The sequence below is a fragment of the Lactuca saligna genome, chromosome 5, assembly GCF_052625555.1.
Source record: "Lactuca saligna cultivar CGN05327 chromosome 5, ASM5262555v1, whole genome shotgun sequence".
NCBI classification, from domain to species: Eukaryota; Viridiplantae; Streptophyta; class Magnoliopsida; order Asterales; family Asteraceae; genus Lactuca; species Lactuca saligna.
The window spans coordinates 297,405,515-297,428,221 of NC_136421.1; the positions used below are offsets into that span (position 1 = coordinate 297,405,515).

General features: G+C 34.3%; 3 protein-coding genes across 3 annotated transcripts; 1 reads left to right on the top strand and 2 right to left on the bottom strand.

Moving 5' to 3' along the window:
* The first annotated feature begins 1,335 nt into the window (after positions 1-1,335).
* Positions 1,336-2,892, top strand: LOC145048304 (Protein phosphatase 2C family protein). The gene is made up of 3 exons (XM_078996765.1): positions 1,336-1,878; positions 1,970-2,308; positions 2,399-2,892. Exons 1-3 carry the CDS (start codon positions 1,411-1,413, stop codon positions 2,738-2,740), a joined length of 1,149 nt encoding a protein of 382 aa, XP_078852891.1. The 5' UTR covers positions 1,336-1,410; the 3' UTR covers positions 2,741-2,892.
* A 13,661-nt stretch (positions 2,893-16,553) lies between these two features.
* On the bottom strand, positions 16,554-18,166 carry LOC145046919 (uncharacterized). The gene is made up of 3 exons (XM_078995183.1): positions 17,521-18,166; positions 16,949-17,446; positions 16,554-16,864 (listed from the first exon to the last, which is right to left on the bottom strand). Exons 1-3 carry the CDS (start codon positions 18,164-18,166, stop codon positions 16,554-16,556), a joined length of 1,455 nt encoding a protein of 484 aa, XP_078851309.1.
* Positions 18,167-18,233: 67 nt separating this feature from the next.
* On the bottom strand, positions 18,234-19,859 carry LOC145046920 (uncharacterized). Its single transcript, XM_078995184.1, has one exon. It carries the CDS (start codon positions 19,857-19,859, stop codon positions 18,234-18,236), a length of 1,626 nt encoding a protein of 541 aa, XP_078851310.1.
* Positions 19,860-22,707: the final 2,848 nt, after the last annotated feature.

Consider the following 22,707-nt stretch of genomic DNA (forward strand, 5'->3'; position numbering starts at 1 on the left):
TCATTGTTGTTCTCAAAGAACTAGTTGTTAGGGGTAAACAAAAACCGAATCGAAACCGAAACAAAAACTGATGGACTGATTTATAGCTTTGCAAAAACCGAAAATTTTCGGTACGATTTAGATATATATACCGATTGAAAAAAAACCTGAACCACATCGCAATGTGACACCAGACTGCAAACTCCAAGTAAATACGAACTGAACTGCTATATTATATATAAATAATTATATATTTATATTTTATATGTAATAAGAAGTATTTAATTATTAATATATATTTCACTGCCCTAAAATTTGACATCATTCTTCAGCATCGCCATTCGAAGGGTTTCACCTTGCCGGCACCAACTAGCCATGGTTTGATTCTTGAAATACATGGTGTGAACTCACTATGGATTAACCCATATAACACAAAGAGATGTAAATCAACTTATAGATCAGTAATTTCCTTCAAAAAGAGTATATATACCTTATTATAACTAACTCTTTTCCCAAAAAAAAATTGTTGTTCCTTGTTCATACACATTGTATTTTTCAAATTTGTTTTCATATGTATTGTATTTTGCAAATTAGTTTCACATATGCCGATATACCAACACAACAACTAGAAAGCAACAAGACTAATCTAACTTCACAAATTACTCACCTTCTTTTCATCAAATGAAATGTATATAAATTCTGTAATCTAACTTTCACATGATGAAATATTGGGAATACTGGATACACAAGAGTCAATTCATTTGAGCACACATAATCTTGTGAAAACTTTATATACATGTGTGTTTCATAAAGATGTAAAGTAAGGTGTTAAAATTGAAAGTAAGATGAAAAACCGCACCAAAAAACGTACCGATTTATGCATTTTAAAACCGAAAAAAATACACCGATTCAAAACCGCAGTTTGCGATCGGTTTTGCCAAAAACCACACTGAATCACACTGTACTCACCTCTGGTCATGGCAAACGAGATGAACCAATCGTTTTATTCTACCTAAGATTAATAAAAAAGACATCATCATTGTTGCAAAAATGAATGCTTTTTCCTTAATTTTATAAAACAAAAATCAGCAAGGGGCAATTTAGTCTATTGCAAAATGCAAATATCCTTCTACAATATACATATGGACGAAATATCCTTTTACTTAATTTTATAAAACAAAATCAACAGGGGCAGTTTAGTCCATTGCAAACATCCTTCTACATTACTACATATGACTGGAAATAGCAATGAGAAAGGAATACAAAATTAACACGGAGAAGAATATAAGGGTCCCACTCCGAGTCTTTTTGACCATATTCTCCTATCACCTTCCATATATAAATTCCCCAAAACACTTTAATCATAATTCATCAAGAAATCCAACCACACAACAATAAAAATTCGAACGTTACACAGATCGAAAATCAAACATGTGTACCGTTGCGATCTCAAACTCGCCGGTGTTCTCTCCATCATCGAGAGTTTCTTCTTCGATTTTCTGCAAATCTTCACCTGAATCTTTGACTTTGACCCATTCACCATCGGCGTCTTCTTCATCCCCAAAGTCGTCGTTCAAGTTTCGACTTCAGAAACCATTGCCGCCTGCTAGTGGACTTATCAGAGCTTCCAACGAAGATGGACCCACTTCTTCTTCTTCTTCTACTTCTACTTCTCCGACGTTTTTGAAGAGAAAAAGACCCACTCGATTAGCTATTCCTGTTGCGCCTTTGAGCTTTTCTGCAGATCAGTCAACGCCTTGTGTGGCGACGGCGGAGGACCGGTGGAAGGAGGTGGAGGTTGAGGGAGATGGATATTCGGTTTATTGTAAGAGAGGAAAGAGAGAAGCGATGGAAGATCGGTTTAAAGCTCTAGTCGATTTCAATGGAGAGAATACACAGGTGAATATGTTATGAAATTTAAGGGTTTCTTGTGTTTTTTTACTCTGTTACTCTGAACTGGTCTTTACCTTTTTTCCGGTGACATTTTCAGGCGTTCTTTGGTGTTTTCGACGGCCACGGTGGATCAAAAGCTGCCGAATTTGCAGCAGAAAATCTCGGAAACAACATTCAAAATGAAGTAGAAAAGAGTGGTGAAATCGAAATAGTGGAAGCAATCAAACAAGGCTACTTAAACACAGATGCAGAGTTTTTAAAACAAGAACAACGCGGCGGAGCTTGTTGCGTAACTGCCATTATCACCTCCGGCAAGCTAGTGGTCTCAAACGCCGGTGACTGCCGTGCAGTGGTCAGCAGAGGAGGAGCCGCCGAGGCTCTTACTTCCGATCATCGTCCTTCAAGACCAGATGAGAAACTCAGAATCGAATCCCTGGTAAGAATTCGCCCAAACCTTTCATTTTGAACTCGATTACAAACAATTATAGAAATCGATTGCTGATTTTTCTTTATGGGTAATTTGCAGGGAGGTTATGTCGACTGTAGACGAGGTGTTTGTAGAGTTCTTGGATCACTAGCTGTCTCTAGAGGAATCGGAGATCGTAGCCTGAAACAATGGATAACAGCAGAACCTGAAACCAAAGTATTCAAAATCGTACCTGAATTTGAGTTCTTGATCATGGCTTCCGATGGTTTATGGGACAAAGTTAGCAATCAAGAAGCAGTTGATATAGCTCGACCTTTTTGTGCTTCCATGGATAAAATGGAAGCTGTTGTGGCCTGCAAAAAGCTTGTTGACCTCTCGGTTTCTAGAGGATCCATGGATGATACGAGTGTGATGATTGTGCACTTGGGTCGTTTTTGTTGATGAAATCATCAGAAAAGATCATCAAGAGAACATTTTTTTTCCAATTTCTGATGATCCTATTGTTCTTTTGATGTTTAGTATTCTTAGTTTAACTAGATTCATTGTAATAAACCCGAACTAATTACTTGATTCGTTCATTCTTTATAACTCAATCATTTGTTAATGGGGTTTTAATTTGAAAATGATTCATCGGCATTAAAGTTTCATGCATTCTTTGTAAATTTTATGACAAAAATGAGAAATATATTTATGTCTTTTGTGAGACCTTTTGTTACATTTAAATCAGTTTGGATCTTAATCTAATACACATAGAACACAATACAAACTGTTCCATTAACAGCTATATAAATCAACATTTATATACAATGGGAAAAAGGAGTAAGTCAGGAAGACAAGAGTCGAGAACGAGTCATAATGTAGCCGTTGAAGCCATTGGTCAATCAGTCAATTTATGCTACCCGATTTATTGAGTTACTTAAAGGGAAGAATTAGTGGTTGACTACAACCTTGGAATGGCCCTTGTTTATCTTGATATAAAGAAGTATACGATCGCAACGGATATGAATAATGACTTCAATTAAGAGTTTTATTATAAATTCATAAATTAAAACTTCCGATTTTCCAAAAAAGAATAGACTGATTTATAGAAATGGTGTGTTGGACATAATTTGCACAAGTCGGAGCTGATGTGGGTTATCAGATTGATTGAGAAAATAGTCTCTCTATAAAGATCCTTAGAAACGGAACTCATGTTGAAGGAGTTAAAGAAGGGCCTCAATGAATATCCAAATGTTATGTTTGGCATACTAGCTGAAAAGCTAGTTGTTAGCTGAAAAACTGACTGATAGCTGAAACGTTAGTTGTTAAATAAAAAGCAAGCTGATAGCTGAAACGTTAGTTTTTAAATAAAAAGCAAGCTGATAGCTGAAAAACTGGCCGATGAAAAATGACGTTTGGTAAAACTAGTTGAAAAGCTAGCTGAAATATATAAAATTACATAAAAGGACATGTGAGAGTATGTGTTTCTATAATTAATTAAGGGGTGTATTTGGAATTTTTTTAAAAAAACTCCTAAAAAGCTAGTCTAAGTAGCTTTTCAAAAAACTAGCTTATAAGCTACTTTTTGGCTTACCAAACACGACAACATAAAAAAGCTTAAAAAATAAGCTAGCTTATTAGCTAGTTGTGGCGCGCCAACCACAGCCTAAGTCTAAACATTAGGGGTGTTGGTGAATCCCTCAAGGTGGATTGGATACGAAATCTCAAGCAATGCAAAAAATTGAATTTATTTGACTTCAAGAAACCCGGGTGGCTGATTTCAATCGTATAGACCTAGTTGGATGTTAGGGCTCAAACAAATTTGCTTTTGAAGCAGTGAACCCAATCGGAAGGTCTGGTGTTCTAATTTGCATTTTGAACTCGTCCTTATTCACCAAGATCAATGTCTATTCCTCCAAACACTTCATCGTATTGCAGGTCGTTGGAAAGGATTCCCTGGTATAACAAATGTCGTGAACATCTATCCCCCACAATCAATAACCAATAGAAGGGCCTTATGAGTAGATTTGCTCTCACTTAAGAATGCAACTCCTGTGATTTTGTAAGTATTCGGCTGCCGACTTCACTAATTTATTGCAAATGCAGGTCTTCGTGAATTTCAGATAGGGGGACGAAAATTCATTTTTCTTAGAGAAGATGGATTTAAACTTACCAAGATTGACAGATTTCTTGTTTGCTCAAATTTTATTGGGATTCAACATATATCCACTGTTCTGGCACTCCCTAGAGAGCACTCAAATCACTCCTCGGTGACCCTTAAGGCTTCTAACTTGGACTTCGGTCCTACTCACTTCCAAATTTTATTATAATGCTCGAATATTGAGGTACTTTATTTGTAATTGAAATATCATTTTGAGGATTGTTACGACGTGGTGGAGGCACCACGACGACGTGGTGAGGCGAGAAAGATTCGCGTGTTTTATTTAAGCCACCATGGCATGGCAGTATTGGTCACAACGTGGTGGACGGATGACGTGAAAACCCTATTTTTCCGGGTTTGCTCCCTATTTAAAGGAACGAGGAGGCTACGGTTTGCTTATCCTCAGCCTCCATAACCCCCCTAAAGCCCTAAAGAAACCCATAATCACTTTCCTCCATTGTTGAGCTAGTTTTGGTGTTCCTTGAAGATAAAGAAGGAAGAAGGAGGAAGAAGGAAGCAAAGATCAAGCAAGCAAGTCTCCATTCTTCACCCTAGCACTCATATGGACCTTTATAAGTGTCCAAGAATCAGTTTTCATCATGCTAGGTTGTTAGATCTTGAGTTTTGTCCCATTAACTTCTTTTTTTGCTTGGTGGGTTGGTAAGATCTCTTAAAGTTTGCAACTTTATGAATCTATGGGGCATTTGGTGTAGTTTGTGCCTTGGATCTAGAGTTTGGTTGGGTTTTCAATCCATGCATATGATTTTGGTAATAAAATCTCAATTTGACCTAATATGGGTGCAAGACATGCATTTCTATAAAGCACCAACTTTTAGGTTAGTTTTGGTGCTAGAATCACTTCTGAAAATCATGGATTTCAGACCTTATGGAATAATTGCTTAGTGGTTAGGTTCTGGCATTGTTAAGCACTTTCGGACTTAGACATTTGGGTTTTGGACCTTTTGGGTGGTCCTAATGGATAAAGTTAGAAACTTTACCCTTCTAGATCACAGTTTGGACTAAATCTGAGATTTGGAACTCTTGGAATCGAAGAAAACAACTTAATGCATTAAGTTGTTAGAACCTCGGCTGCCACAGAGTGGTCCTAGGTCACCACGTCTTGTCGGCTGGGAGCATGGTTCTAAAAAGCGCGTCATGGCGTGCCTCAAGGCGTGTCATGTCGCAAGGCGTGGTGTAGCCGTTACGAAAACGTCCAAGGCGGGTTTGTTAAGTTTGGCGCCCAAATAACGTGTCAAGGCGTGCCTTATCGCGTTATAGCGCGAGTTTTTTTCAAGGCACGGATTTTTTCGATTTTTTTTTGTTTTTTTTTTCTATTTTTTTTGTCGGGCCTAAAATAATTGAGTTTTTGTTAACTTTTTTATATTAAATATTAATATAACACTTCTAAAAACTTCATATATTTGATACAATTCAATAATTATATTATTTATCTTTTTTAATGTATATAAAATAGTCACGCCTTGAAAAACATCATAGCTCGCCCAGGCTTGGCATAACTTAACTTTGACCCTGCCGCCAAGTCACGCCTTGCGTTTTTTAGAACCTTGGCTGGGAGTCAACATTGACTTTTGACTTTGATCGTTGACCTTCAGGGTTGACTTTTGACTTGCGAGCTTTTGTTTAGTTGTTAATAGGTAGATTAAGGAAATGCCTTGTGCGAGGTGACTCTCCTCACATTATTTGCAGGTCGAAGGCACCAATGTCGGCCCATTAGATTATGTTATAGTATGGTTGTGACTCTTACATGCATTGTATGTGTTGTATGTATATCGAACGAGGCCCAATGCCAGTCGGGGCCTGATGAGCGTGTTGGGCGGGGCCCATTTCATGTTACTGATAGATCTGTTCCGGGCGAGGCTTGATGGTTGTCAAGCAAAGCCCATTGTATGTATGGTATGAGGTATTTTGGAGAACTCACTAAGCTTTGTGCTTATAGTTTTCAGTTTATGTTTCAGGTACTTTCGATTCAAAGGAGAAGAGCTCGGGATGCTCACATTTCAAACACCATGATTTTCCGCTTTATCGACTCTAATATACCTTTGGAATGTTTATTGATATACAATGAGTACATTATGGTTTGAAAAACATGTTTGGTTGACGAACTATTCAATATAAAAACAAAAATTTTGGTTTTGAGTTTTGGGATGTTATAAGTTGGTATCAGAGCCTTGGTTTGAGGGATTAAGGCATACTTTCAGGGGTGCCTGAACTCAAACTGAGGGTTTGGTAGATTTTTCATTAAAAGAAATGTTTTATAAAAGAATTTTCTAATAAAATAAACGGGTGTGGTGCATGCAATCGACCGAGCTCGAGTAAGTTTTCCCAAAATACCCATACATGTTCTTGTGTTATGCTTTGAATTTTAAATCAGTGAATAGCATGCTAGACTAGGGCTAAGGATCTGCTATGGATTCACATGATAAAATGAGACAAGAGATGCCTATATGTGCATATTGTATGAGCTAGTAAACTTGCCTGCTAGTATTGGATCAGTCACTAATAGTATGGCTTGCCATCAGTCCGCTCACAGATTGTTTCACCAGGCACTTCACACTTGGCTCTTGGAACGTACTATGTAACACTCGATGACCTTCCCAATAGAGACTAAGAAACTCCAAATATCCCATATCTCAGATGAAATCTGTGATATCCTCAACTTCACGGCCAGAAAAGACCGATTTGTTTATGCTTTGTTTTAAAAATCAAAGTAATCTTTTAAAGAAAACAGTTGCGGAATTTGTTCCCAAAACAAAATGTGATAAGAATTTATCAAAGCATTTCTTTAAAGAAATGTATTTTCATTAAATAATAAAATCCCGAGATGTCATGTTCCGATACAAACCAAAAGCATAAACAATATAAAATAGACCTTACAACAATTATTTATAACTACCGATCTATAATCCAAAATCTCTCGTCAAGTCCACCAACTTATACTCTTGTGCCATTAACTGTAATGCAAAGAAAACTGAGTGGGTCAGACTTGGGAGTCTGGTGAGCATATAGGGTTTTCAACCCATAATAATACATTTATGATATTTAATTATCAAACAATCAACCCAAATACTCATCCCCATTATCCTCTTTATTTCTTAAGGTTTTACCCTAAGAATCAACTATCATTTATCCATTCGTTCCTAAGGATTTACCTAAGGAATCAACACGAAGTCCATTGCTGTCAAAGTTTATCTATTAGGTACAACACTCATAAGTGCTCATACTCTAGTATTACTAATTCTGGCTCACAACAAACCTCTTGATAGCCCACTAGTGTTCCAAAATTTTTTAATACCATGTCGTTAATCAATCCGGCGGTAAACGACTGGCTTATTAACACTAGGCGACGGACCATCACTAGTACAGAAGAGATTTGATAATGCGGTTAATATAGTTTGTTGATGCGGTTTTCTGACCGCACCAAAAAATATGGCACTAAAAAATAGTATATTTGATGATGCGGTTTACAAACCGCATTAAAAAACACTAGAAACCGCCTTATAAGATATCAAAATTAAAATAACAAACCGCATTAAAAAATCAGCAACCGCTCTATTAAATATTAGCACTAAAAAATCAAAAACCGCCCTATTAACTAATTGCACCAACAAATAAGGAACCACTCTATTAAATATTAGCACCAAAAAATAAACAACCGTCTTATTAAATAATCGCACCAGAAATCGGAAACCGCTCTATTAAATAATGGAGCCAAAAAATAAGAAACCGTCTTATTAAATAATATATATATATATATATATATATATATATATATATATATATATATATATATATATATATATATATATATATATATATATATAGCACAAAAACAAAACCGCACTATAAAAAATAATATATCATTTAAAAATCATTAATAAACAAAAACATAGTATTTAACAAAACTTCATTATACAAAAAACCAACAATTTCTAATTTACATTTTAGTTATAATAAAACACAAAACATTATAATTCTTAGAAAGTTCTTTTCCGACTATCGTTCACCATCTTAATTAAACGAGATATTATTTCTGAGACCATATCTTCAAGTTTAACGGGCGTAACAAAACTCTTCTTTTTCCATAACTACAACAAACAAACAAACAACATATACATATATATATATATATATATATATATATATATATATATATATATATATACACACACACACACACACACACACAAAATATTGATATTTTAAATCTATACAAAATACTTACTTTATTTTCAAAATCATGTTGAATGGTTTCAACAAACTCCTTCATATGTTTTATTACTATAAATCCACATTCCCATCCACCTTTTTGTTTGTAGCATTGTATTTAATTCACAATAACTATTTCAAACCACTTGAAATACATTGATAAAAATTAATAGAAAAATACCTTTACTGTTTCCCACTTATTAACTCATCCCGGGAAAACATTATCAATGAAAGAAGGAAAGTGGTAAGCGTCTTTTTTCTTTTCTTGGTTCTTTTCACATAAATAATCAAGAATATAACCACATTTGCTTTCAGGACATAGGATAAAAAGCAACCAATGCATACTGCAAAAATAAGAATTATTTAACAAGTAAGCATATATGTGTACTGTGTATTTATATAAGTGTAGTGTGTATATGTATGTGAACGTATTATGGAAAGAAAAAAAAATTACCCCTGTAAATATGGAGCAAGAAAATATCGTTTGCTTTTATGATACGAAAATACTTCTTCGATATGTTTAGTGACGGGCGACAGGTCTGTTTTAGTATCTAAGCGTGCAATGCAAAGCGGATCAAAAAAAGCACGTTCAGAATTGGGCGACCTAAAAAGAAGCCTATATATATTACAGAATGTTAGTAAAAATTAATTATATCTAAAAAGTTATAATACCATATTAAAAAATATAATAATAACTTACATTGCAAACCAATGAATAATGCTTTGATCAAGCCAATCTCTTAAAAATAGTTGTAATACCTCGATATACTGGATGGTAATTTGAACCCTACGGTGATACATCCCTTTGGGTGAAAAAATATTAACAACATTTGCATTCCCAAAAAACTCTACTACTTGAAAACCAACAGATTGAATTTGAGGTCTTTGTTCTTGTAATTTGCTCAAGGATGTAAACAAGTCAAGTTCATCATGTGTAACGAATTCAGGTTCGGGTTCGGATTCGGATTCGGATTCGGGTTCGGGTTCGGATTCGGATTCGGATTCGGATTCGAGTTCGGATTCAAATTCGGATTCGGGTTCGGGTCTGGCTCTGGGTTCGGGTGCATTTAAATGAACTTGTGGTGGATTCATAGATAACATCTACAGACAAACACAAAACATTAGTAATTAGATATGATTATATACAAACATAAAACATCTAAAAAATCATAATATGTCTAAAAATGAGCATAAAACAAGTTTTTTAAGACTAACCATATCAACTAAACCACCTTGAAAATGTTCATTAATTTCATGTTGATAAGCAATGTGGTTTTCCTCAAACTAAAATAACAAAAAAATTAAAAATTGTTATAATATTATGAAAATAATACTAAATTAACAAAAAATAAGAGTGAATTGGTTGAATACTTGTGGACGATAAGCTGAAGTCGTCATGATGTCATCAACATGTATGTGTGGTGAGGCGCGATTCGACCCCATTCTCGTGCCACTATTTGATTTGCTAGGTGTCTTGTTCACAAGCTACAATATTTTGTAATATTTAAATAAACATATATTAAAATATATATTTATATTTAAATATAAATATACCTTTATTGCATATCTCGGCCACTGAACGATGGTATGTAGAAGATGTTTAACATATTCAACTTCTTCCGTCCGTGTGACGGCATGCACAGGCAAGTTCTCATATATTTTGACGATTTCATCAACCTGTACTTTCACACAACCTGTACTTATTTGTTGTGAATGTATGACCGTTTCAGATGTTGGCCATGCAATACCATTAGCTACTATCAATTGAGTATCAGCCACATTCACTAGCAATTCACATTCTGTCCTAACCTGTGAATCATACAACTTTTTTCGTAAATATAATATAAAAAACATAACTTATAATATACATATATATATATATATATATATATATATATATATATATATATATATATATATCTTTTTATATGAAAACTATAAATATATTACCTTAATAGGTGGGTATTCTGTCAACCGTCCACCAGATGCACCACTAGATTCATGCAATGATGGGATCATGTCAACCTGTTGTCTCGGTCTCGTGGTTCTACTATTTTCCACATTTTTGAACAATCCACCATAAACCTGGGTATGACCAATGATATTAGATATTGTCCGTGATCGCCCCCCGTGTTCGCGTCCCAAAAGTCTAACTAATGGGTCTTCCTTATTTTGGAAATAACTCCCATCAGCTATCATTCTTTTCTCTTCTTGTTCCTATGAAGAAAAAAAATACTTGTAAAGATATATCTACTGAAAAATCAAAATCTTCATATATAAATTGAAAAAAAATAATTGTTTACCAAAAATTGAAAATCTTTAATTGCCCCTTGGGGAAGATCGTACGTATTTGTTTCTGGGTTAATTAATGCGAAAGCCATTAAATATAACATAGACCGCTCATTTTGTATACGACCCAGAAACTCGTATTTGGCTACAAGTTGAGGCCATATAATATCCCTTTTTTTTTCAAGACCCTTCCATCCACTTCGACCTAAACGTGTATTGAATATCCTTTTCACATTGCTTTCTTTAGCGTTTGCACTTCTTGCCTTCACACATATCAACAAATTGTTAATAATAATAATAATAATAATAATAATAATAATAATAATAATAATAATAAATAAATAAATAAATAAATAAATAAATAAATAAATAAACAATTAAAACATACCAAAAACCCAGGAGTAGTTTTTTGTGCAACAAATCTTTCCCATTCATCAGGTTTTATAAAATCATATTTGAGACAAGCATTCAATTCTTGATTCACAAAATTTGAAACAAGGAATGATTTAAAATTTGATGCAAGTTTTACAGCTTTCCTCTTCAAATATTTTTCCTGATCATTAGACTCGATGTTCCACTGTTTCTACAATTTCAAAACAAAATATGTTAAACATAATAATTAATTAACAAGTTATTTATATTTGCAATAAATTAAAATATAAATACCTTAGTTTCCAACCATAAATCTTTAAAATACTTTTCTCCAGCTTTACGCGACTCTATATCTATAGGAAAACTGCGTCGAACCTTCATGCCAAACCAAGAACTAAACTGTGCTGGCATGCCATCGTCTGGGATATTATTTTTATCAAACTTCACTTTATATTTTTCCGGAGAAATCTTTGACTTAAATGCAGCAATACCACGTTCACCTCTTTTTTTTGGTCGTACATTTTCCATTTTTACAAGCCTAACAACATTAAACAAATTAAAAATATTTTTATCCATGGATAATAGAAGACAAACATAACATAAGAACAAAAAACATAATCCAATACAATAGTATATTCCATGAATACAAAACAAGAATCTAACATAATCCAATGAAAAAGAAGGATCGATCCAATAAATTGGTAGACCCCATATATGTGGGGCCAAGTATTACATTTATTAGCCAGGAGACAATTACACGTTTATGCATTCTAAAGATTCTAAACTATAATGTAAAGTAATAACACTTTTTCACAACAACAAATTAATACTTTACAGATTCTAAAAATTCTAAAGCTATACGACACGAGACAAGTCACGATCAATTCTAAAAGATTCCAAACACTTTTTAAGAATAAACTTTTGAAAACAAAGCAATATATATACACCACCAACAAATCAATGTAAATATACTTTAACGACAAAGCAACTCAAAACAAAAAATGTGGCCGAGACTTGTGGAGGTTTCATACGAGAGCTGTGGAGGTTTACCGCGGAGACTTGTGGAGGCCCCAGCGTCAACTTAGCCGTCCACTAAAACCGGGATTTCCGTCGGCGACGGCAAGGGTTTACGAATCGCTATGGAGGTTTCGAGATGGCGCGCAGTGAAAAATTTAGAAAACAACAGGAGGTTAAACTTGAGGTATTGACTGTGGGCGGATGATTTTATGAGGCGGTGATTTTCTTTTAATGCGGGTTCACTTTTTTGAGGCGGTTCCTTCCTATTTTATAAGGCGGTTTCCTTATATTTTTTTTATTTATTTATTTTTTATAATGCGATGATTTTCTTAAGTTTTTTTTTTTTTTTTTTTTTTTTTTTTTTAATCATAATCATAAATTAATAATATAAATAAGGATTTAGGTATTTTTATGGTGCAACTATTGTGGAGCGATGTTTTTTATGAGGCGGTGCAATTCTTATGCGGTCATTACTATTTAGCAATTATATTGGTTTTATAAAAATTATTTTTAGAAATTATTCAATTTAATATTTAGTTATGACTCATAATTAATTATATATAATTCTAAAAATAAGTATTACAAAAACAATAAAAACATAATATATACTTCCAAAATTTAAAAAATTATGGTTTAAGTTTCAATGTTTTAATGTTTAAGGTGCATGGTTTAGCCTTTAGTGTCTACCTAAGACCGAACATGCTGCTTAGTGTTTAGTGGTGTAACATCCTAAAATTTCCAATAAATTTGAACTTTTTAAAATAACATAAAATCATATATTTAATGTATTTTATTCGAAACAAATGAAATATCAAAACCCAAGGTCAATTCAGTTTTCGAACATTATTAGTTATAATTTTAAAATTCATGAAATGATAACCAATTCAATATCAATTCCAAAAACCCACCTCGAGTCGGTGTGTATAGTCATGTTCGATTTACTGTATACGATTTACTGTTTGTGGATTTAATTTGGAGTTTTGGGTTTAAGGATTTAGTGTTTGGGTATAGGGATTAGGGTTTATGGTTTAGTGTTTAAAGGTTAGGGTTTATGGTTTAAGGTTCAAGGTTTAGTGTTCAGGGGTTAGGGTTTACGTGTAACAACAAAAATCAGAAAGACCAAGAAAGAAAAGGAAACCCTAAGTCAAAAGGGGGTCAACTCGTCGAGTCTATTTAATCGTCTCTTTCAGCCACCACTCATCCCTATTGCTCCCAGAAACCATCCATAGCAAACCCTAAGTGTTTTGGTGCAAGATCTAAGGCTTTTGAGTGATTTTTATGGGTTTTGAACACAAGGGAGAAAGAAGAGCATAGAAGGTAACTCACGAGGAGACTGAAGGATTCGAGTTTGGTGCAAGTTCAAGGTTCTTAGTGTAAACAAGGAAGGTCGACTCGGCGAGTCAATGGATAGACTCGGCGAGTCATGTCGCGATTCTGGTTAGGGTTCTTAGTGTAAGAAGCTTGGGGATTTGGAGGCCATCATCAAGGGGCTTGGGTAGATCTGGAATCTACTTCTGTTTGGGCACATTTCAGGGGTAAGGAACCTCCTCCTTAAGCTATTTCATTATTGATTCATGAATGGTGGTTGATTTGGGATTCATTAGCTTGTTTGGGAGCTATCTCGAGTTTGAGGCTTAGATCTGAAGTTGCTACTTCAGATCTAGACTTGTGATGGCCCAAAAGGTCATAAAGTTCCTGTCTAAGAGTCATTGGTGAAGCCCTTTGTCTTAAACCCTATCCCTAGAAGTGTTTTGGGCTTATATCTCCTTGCTTTTCACGTAAAGTTTGCAACTTTATGTGAGGGTTAGGCTGTAGAAGAGTGGATCTATGGATTGGAGTACTTGCATGGCTTGAAAAGCCTCTATATGTGTAACATCCAAAAAATACGGGCCAAAAATTTCATTTTAAAACATGTACTTAGCAAAACATTAGAAATACAACGTTCACCGATCATATCATTTCATAAAAGATATCGCATGTCTGGAAAAACATTTTATAAAACATAATAATGTCAGAGTATAAATCCCCAGGAAGATCTCATAGTGCGGAATACGAGGCATGTGTGTGATGTGCCGCTACCGCGCCAGCTCCTTCCCCATCGAAGAAGAGGTACCTGAAACCAAAACTGAAAACTATAAGCACGAAGCTTAGTGAGTTCCCCCAACATACCACATGTCATACAATCGCATAACCTACATATATTGTCAGGCATATCTGGGTGCCTGACCTACCCCTTTTGTCCTCTCGACCGGGTACTGGGGAGTATTTCACCCCCTACTACGATCGGGTACTCGACTCGCCGAGTCCGATGAACGACTCGCCGAGTCTTTCGCATGTAAATACTATATGCTCGATTTTGCTTGATTCCAGCTCATGCCATACATAGATCTGGGTTCCTAGGGCTCGATTATCACGTAAAGTTTCCAACTTTACGTGTAAACAAACACAATGAAGGTTTTAGGGCTCAAAATGCACTAACAGAGTACATCTAGGGCTTTCATGCAATATGGCTCCATAAAGGCAGTAGATCCGAGCTCCTGGAGCTCAACCATGCCTAGATCTAAAGGTTAATCAGCTTATTACAAACCCTAATTCATAATCAAGCTTGGAAATGGCTCAAGAAGGACTTTGATTAGTTGTGAGATGTTATATGATTACATGTTTATGTGCACATGGTTGTTGGATTGGGGTTGGGTTGAGGCGGGTCCTGCTTTGTGCTGTAGGCCAATATACCTAAGGCGGACTAGTTAGACCGAAGGCTCGGCGAGCGGTCCGGATAGGCTGAAGGCCCCAAGAGGGCGGACCAATTATACTATAGACTCAGAGAGTGGACCATGTGGACTGGGAGGGGTCACAAGGTAGATTGGAGTTGCTTTTTGCACCCATGGAAGGTACCTTGCGACATAAGAGCCATTTTAGGGTCTTTTGAGCTCATAGTCCCATGCATGCATGTAAAGTTCGTAACTTTACGTGCTAGATGGATCTTAGGAGTCTATTTAAGGGCACTCATAGCCTCTCATTGCAAGGGACCTATTTAAGGGCACTCATAGCCTCTCATTGCGGCTACTAGTCCCTTAGAGAAACCCTAAGTGAGCTAAATCGTTTTTGAGGAAAGAGAAGCCAAAAGGGGGTGGTCATACCTAGTCATACTAGATAGAATATGGTTATGTGTTACATGCTATGTGGTACTAGTAGGGGTGAAATAGCCCCTAGCATCCGGTCTATGAGATGATGTGATTTCACAGTATTTTCTTAAGAATATTTTTATGAGTCAGTTAATTAAATAAAAATTTTGGACTTGAAAATTGGGTCGTTACAGATCCAGAGTTGGATTGAGTGTTCTAGCCTCATAACACCTTGCATGCACCTAAAGTTAGCAACTTTACATGCAAAGTTGGCATTAGAAGTCCAGATCTATGAGTTGAAGGTGTTGGAATGGACTGTAATCGACATAATAGAGATGTCACAAGGTGTACTCGGCGAGTCAGATCGCACACCCATTACTCATCGTGGACTTAGCAATAATATATATATATATATATATATATATATATATATATATATATATATATATATATATATATATTTTCATTTTACCAATAGTTTGTATATTAATTGAATGTAAAAATTAAAAAAATATTACTCGTTGTTTTTTTAAATTAAATAATTTAGTTTTTCTAAAAAGAAAATAGCAATATATAATTATCTTTTCTAAAATACTACTCAATCAAAACTCAATATGTTTTTATGCGTTTATCGATTTTTTGATGCTATTTTTAGCTTCTTTTTATACGTATTTTTTGAGGCGGTTTTGTATTTTTTTTGATGTTGTCTTTGTCTTTTGAGGCGGTTACTTTTATTTTTTAGGGCGGTTTCCACGTAAAAACTAGAAGTATATCTTTTGATGCGGTTTTCGTTTTTTTCAAGCGGTTTGTTTATTTATTAGGGCGGTTTTCACCAAAAAAGTAGATTACCTATTTACTAAATGCCTAATATTAAATGCCATCACAAGTGATCAAACACCGCAGATAAAAAAAGTCTTAACTGATACTTATAAATGTTATTTGATATTTCTTATAACAATTATACAAACATTATAATTATCAAAAGATAAGGGCAATATTGTTATTATTTATCAATAGATAGTATTTCATACAAAATTCATGTAAAAACAACATTCAAAAAAGAAAAAAAAAACAATCCATGCACTTAATCAACATATGTCCCTTCTATGTTAGATCGTACAAATGTTGTGCATTCAATATTATCGTAATTACCGGGTTCAATACCAACCGAAAATGGTGGTAGATCATCAAAGTGGTCGTATTCTTCTTCGTCAACGACATCATCAACACTAATAATACGTCGTTTGCCTTGTAAGACGATGTGCTCTTTTTTCTTGCTTGGGTCTTTGATATAGAAAGCCTGTGTGACATGTTTTGCGAGAACGAATGGCTCAGATACATAGCCATTTCTTGAAAGGTCAACAAGTGTAAAACCATCTTTATCAACTTGAACACCTGTACGATTATTCACCCATTTACATTTGAACACAGGAATAACGAAGTCATAATAATTCAACTCCCAAATTTTGTGTATAATACCGTAATAAGAATCTTTGGCTATTCTTATCAAAGTATCATGATCCCGTCTATCGAATTCGGTCGTTGATGCTATCATTGTAACTCCACTATTCTGCATTGTACTTTTTTCATCTTGATCTTTGGTGTAAAATGTATAACCGTTAATGTCGTACCCTTGATAAGATTTAACTCTACAATCTGGCCCACGTCCCAACCTTTTCACGGTTTCATCAACATCTGTTTCTGCTATCTTCTTTTCCAGCCAACTCGAAAACTCTTTGTTATGATTGTTTATGTACCACATTTTTTCCTTACCCGGGTATTTCAACTTTAACATGTCCATGTGTTCATCAACGTAAGGAGCAAGACATTTCATGTGTTTTAGGACCACTAAATGTGCAACTTGTAACTCTTCATAAGTTGGCATGTTTATTTTGCAACCGACTCCTCCCTTTCCTTCAAGTCGACCTGAATGACGAGTTTTTGGAACACCAACACTTTCGACACCTTTCATATAGCCTACAAAAAATATTAATATTATATATAAAATATTATAGATTGTTATAACTGTAATATATTATTAATAGGATTACCTTGGCAGAACTCAATAACCTCTTCACAAGTATACCCTTCAACAATACTGCCCTCTGGCCGATTACGGTTTCTTACATAACCTTTTAGGATACCCATGTATCTTTCAAAAGGGTACATGTATCGTAAGAATATAGGACCACAAGCCTTAATTTCTTGTACGATATGAGATATGAGGTGAACCATTATATCAAAAAATGAGGGTGGAAAGTGCATCTCTAGTTCACAAAGTGTAACATAAACGTCTTTCTCCCATTGATCCAAATCATCTACATCAATAACCTTTGAGTGAATGTTGTTAAAAAACAAACAAAGCTTAGTGATAGAATGCCGGACATCATCTTGTAAAATTCCACGAATTGCGATAGGAATCATATGTGTCATCAAAACATGACAATCATGAGACTTCATTCCAAACAATTTACAGTCTTTCATCGACACAAATCTTTTAATGTTTGCAGAATAAGTTGATGGGACCTTAATATCATGTAAACATTGACAAAACTTTATTTTTTCTTCTTTTGATGTAGTATAACAAGCAGGTGGGAGATAAACACCGTTAGCACTCTGTTCGGGGGCAAGATCTTCACGTATCCCCATCTCGGCCATGTCCTTTCGGGCATTAACCTCTTTAATTTTATGCTTCATCTCTAATAATAAGCATATCAAGCTCTCACATACATTTTTTTCTATATGCATAACATCTAGACAGTGTCTAACATCCAAATATCTCCAGTAAGGCAATTAAAAAAAAAATTGACTTTTTTTTCCAAAGGGCATTTTTATTAACACGAAATCTTTTTCCCAACACAACATTTAAACTTGCAACTCGTGAAAATGCATCAAATCGTTTCCTCATCGTTCTGATCTCAATACTTCCGTCAAACTCAATAGTTTTCTTCCTAAAACGGTGACCCTTAGGAAGAAATCTTCGATGTCCCATGTATACAGTTTTTTTGGAATTTGTTAACCATATTGAGCTTGTTTGATCTTCACAAACTGGACAAGCTTTCTTAACCTTTGTTTTGTATCCTGACAAGTTACCGTATGCTGGAAAATCACTTATAGTACAAAAAATCATGGCCCGCAATTGAAAGTGTTGTTTCTTATAAGCATCATATACATCTACACCCGAACTCCAAAGAGTTTTTAAGTCATCAATCAAAGGAGACAAATACACATCAATATCGTTACCAGGTTGTCTCGGCCCCTGAATCAACAACGACATCATAATGTATTTTCGTTTCATGCATAACCATGGTGGAAGATTGTAAATGCATAAAAGAACCGGCCATGTACTATGACGACTGCTAATGTTCCCAAAAGGATTGATCCCGTCTGAACTCAGCCCAAACCGTATGTTTCTCATCTCTTTTCCAAATTCAGGATACTTCTTATCAATATTCCTCCACTGAGGTGAATCTGCAACATGTCTTAGTTTTCCGTCAGTTACACGTTCTTCCGAATGCCAACAAAGTAACTTTGCTTCTTTTTCGTTTGAAAATAACCTTTTTAGTCTTGGTATAATAGGGAGATACAATAATATTTTAGCCGGTGGTCCATTTTTCGTCACATCATCATCTACTTCATCCGAATATTTTTTCCGTTTATACCTCGATGCACCGCAAAAAACACAATTATGTTTATTCTCGAACTCCTTTCTGTACAACATACAATTATTTGGACATGCATGTATTCTTTCAACTTCCAATCCCATCGGACACATTAGCTTTTTTGCTTGATATGTAGAAATGGGTAATACATTATCTTCCGGAAGAATGTCATGCAAAACCTCTAATAGACTTGTGAAACTTTTATCAGTCCATCCGTTTTTCGACTTTAAGTTAATCAACCTACATACCACATCGAGTTTCATAAATTTGGAACCGCTATATAACGGTGTTTCCGCTTCTTCAAATACGCGTTGTAACTTTTCTTGTTCAACATCATCCATGTTAGTCTCCATGTCATCAAACATTTCATTGAAATTGTCATTTGGTTCATTTGAATGATGATCATCTTCATCAACATATGAATCATTGTTGTATGTACTATTATGAATATTTATATTGCTCGACGATGTGCCACAATCAACAAGTGTTTCTCCATGTCTTGACCAACAAGTGTAATTAGGCACAAAACCATTTTGCAACAAATGATACTCTATTTCTCCAATAAAATTAAACGTTTTAAAGTTTTTACAAAGGTTACAAGGACAAGAAATCGATTCATTTCCATTATTCACGCGATTTGCTTCGGCAACCCTAATAAAAGTTCGAACACCCTCTATATAAAGTTCAGAAAAACGTGAAGCTTTGTACATCCAATAATCACGAGTCATCCGAAAATTAAAATAAACAAACAAACAATGTAATATATCGATTTTCAACAAACAAGTTATGTAAATTTTAACATTTTAATAATCTATACAAATCAATTTAAAATAACAATTAAACAATCATTTAATAAATAAACAGGTAATATAAAATCAAAAGAACAATAAAATTTAATTTACCTTTAATGAAGATAACTAGACAATTTAATGAGGCTATTTTGAGTTTTTGTAACTTGCATAGGGATTTCGTCGAAGAAGAATGTTCACATTTACAAAGAAGAGAAACCCTCGCACCGAGAATAATTAGCTTTTAATTGATGCGATTTTTCGAATATGACACTAAAAAATCGTAATTTAATGAAGCGGTTTTTGAATATGGCACCAAAAAATCGTTGTTTAATGAAGCGGTTAGAAAAAAACGCACCAAAAAATCATAATTTAATAGTGCGTTTATAGCAAATAGCATCAAAAAATCGTTTTTAATGCTTTTTTTGGTGAACCGCATTAATAAAAATGTTGGAGGAATTTTTTGTTGCTCTTTTAATACGGTTTTCGTGTTTTTTAGTGCTACATCGATTTGATGAGGCGGTTTCCTAAAATAACCGCCTCAAAAAAGAACAAATATTCGCACTACAAAAACTATTCTGTACTAGTGCATATACATGCAAATGCAAGTATATTAAATACTAACCTTCACAAGTGTCTTTGATTCGATGTTAGTCGATAATTGTTCTTGCATACCTATAGTGACTATCGGACATACCTCTTTCCCACTTAAAAATCCTTACTGTCCTTTGCACCTTAATAATGTACTCATAACAATCTCTATTATTAAAAATCGCATCTTTGATCATCAATTCACTAAACAAAATAAATGCACTATTAAATGTGATGAGTTTGTGTTTAATGCCAATGATTACACGACTCCGATTTGACAGTGGGGGTCCTCTTTATCCGATCGTTCCTTTCACTCTACAAGTGTAAGTTTCCTTGAGTCCTTCCATGTGACATTATTGTTTGGGTCACCTAGTGACCAAGCTTTCACGTATTTAACATCCAATAAATTTATTTCTTGTAATAATGATAAGCTTCATAAACTTTGTCAATCGTGTCAACTTGTCAAGCACACAAAGCTTTTGTTTGTTAGTTTTGATTTCATTGTTTCTCATGCATTTGATATTATTCATTATGATATTTTTGATAAATTTCCTGAATTATTTCAACTTGTTAAAACCCAATTTTGAACAACCATCAAATCCTTACAGTATCACAACGGGGGTGAGTACAATAACAAGAACTTCCATAATTTCTTTGCAAAAAAACATAAGTCAATTTCCTTCTTGTGTCCTCACACCTCCCAACAAAATGGAAAATCCGAACGCATGTTAAACACTATCAATAAAATTTATTTAGAGTCTCCGACTAGTCATCGACTAATATCCGAATAGATCGATTAATTTATAGTAGTTAGTCAAATGACTTTTACAACCTTGATTAATGATGCTTCACTTTTACCTTTTCTTGTGATCGTGAACCTCAATAGATGAGAGGCAATCACCAACTAGCGAGATTGTAGGAGCATTAAGTTTTGTGATTGTGTTTCTTGTTACCTTAATAATAACAATTCTCCCATGACTACCAACATTGTTGGGTGAGGCTTTTACTCCTATTTAATTCAACCAATAAAGTAAGGCCAACCTATTTTATAGCACCTCACTAAAAGTTTGGCCTAAAAGACCGTCTTCACCATAAAGAGCTTTAATAATCCGAACCCGCAAGGTATTATTTACTTCAAGAAATCACTAAATCCATTTAAAAAGCAGCTAAGGTATCCTACCGAGTCCACCAACTTTTTTGTTCGGTGTTATTTTCTTCCAACTAACCCAAGTCAAGTTTCATGCACCCAAATCGCTATCCTAAATGAACCGACACCTCAAGGATTCCATTAAATTTAAAACAATGCTTAGAACTTTTAAACATATACATGTAATATATTTCCAAACTCTTTAAATCGACTACATAAAAATGAACCTACTACCAGGTGCAAATGAAAGGCTTTTACCAAAATTTCTTCTTTTCGAAATAAACAACTATATTAAATAATTTTAATGTATTTGAGAGTTGAAACCATTGTTGATTTTTCACTCCATTTCGATAACTTCGATAACTTGATGGTGAGTTTATCTAAAACAGCCTTCAACTCTATTCATATTGTCAAAACCCTTTTACCAAAAAAAAAAAAAAAAATCAAGGTAATAAAACTTATCGAGTAATGAAACAACCTAAATTAAAGATGAAAAATTAATGATAACTTTATACAACAAAAAAATCTAAAATTTGAAGATGTGAAACACACAATCAAAACAATATATATATTTTTTTCTTTGATAATAGAGAATTAAAAAAAAAAATCATCACTAAGATATGATTTTGATCAAATCAACTTAAAAAGAGAACAAATAACCATATTCAATTTGGCAAAGCGGCAAAGCCCATAGATTTTCTTATGGTATATATAATATATAAATTCTTTTTTAAAAGTGATCCTACTAATAAACTATTTTATAAGTTTTAATAATTATATTAATAGTATATATTACTGATACTTTTTTTTGATATATTTACATTAAGTTGTTTGTTTTTTTTTTTTTTTTTTTAAATCTCTTCAAACTACTCTTTGTTATGCGGCGCCACACACGTGCAACACTTACTCTTTATAACAATTTGTTTTTTGAAAGGCCTCATCCTACAATCTACAAAACATCTGCACGTATTCTGAGCAGCATAACATTTGACTTGTCTCTTCAAATCTCGTTTGCTTTCATTGTTTCCAAGTGATTTTTTTTAGAAATTT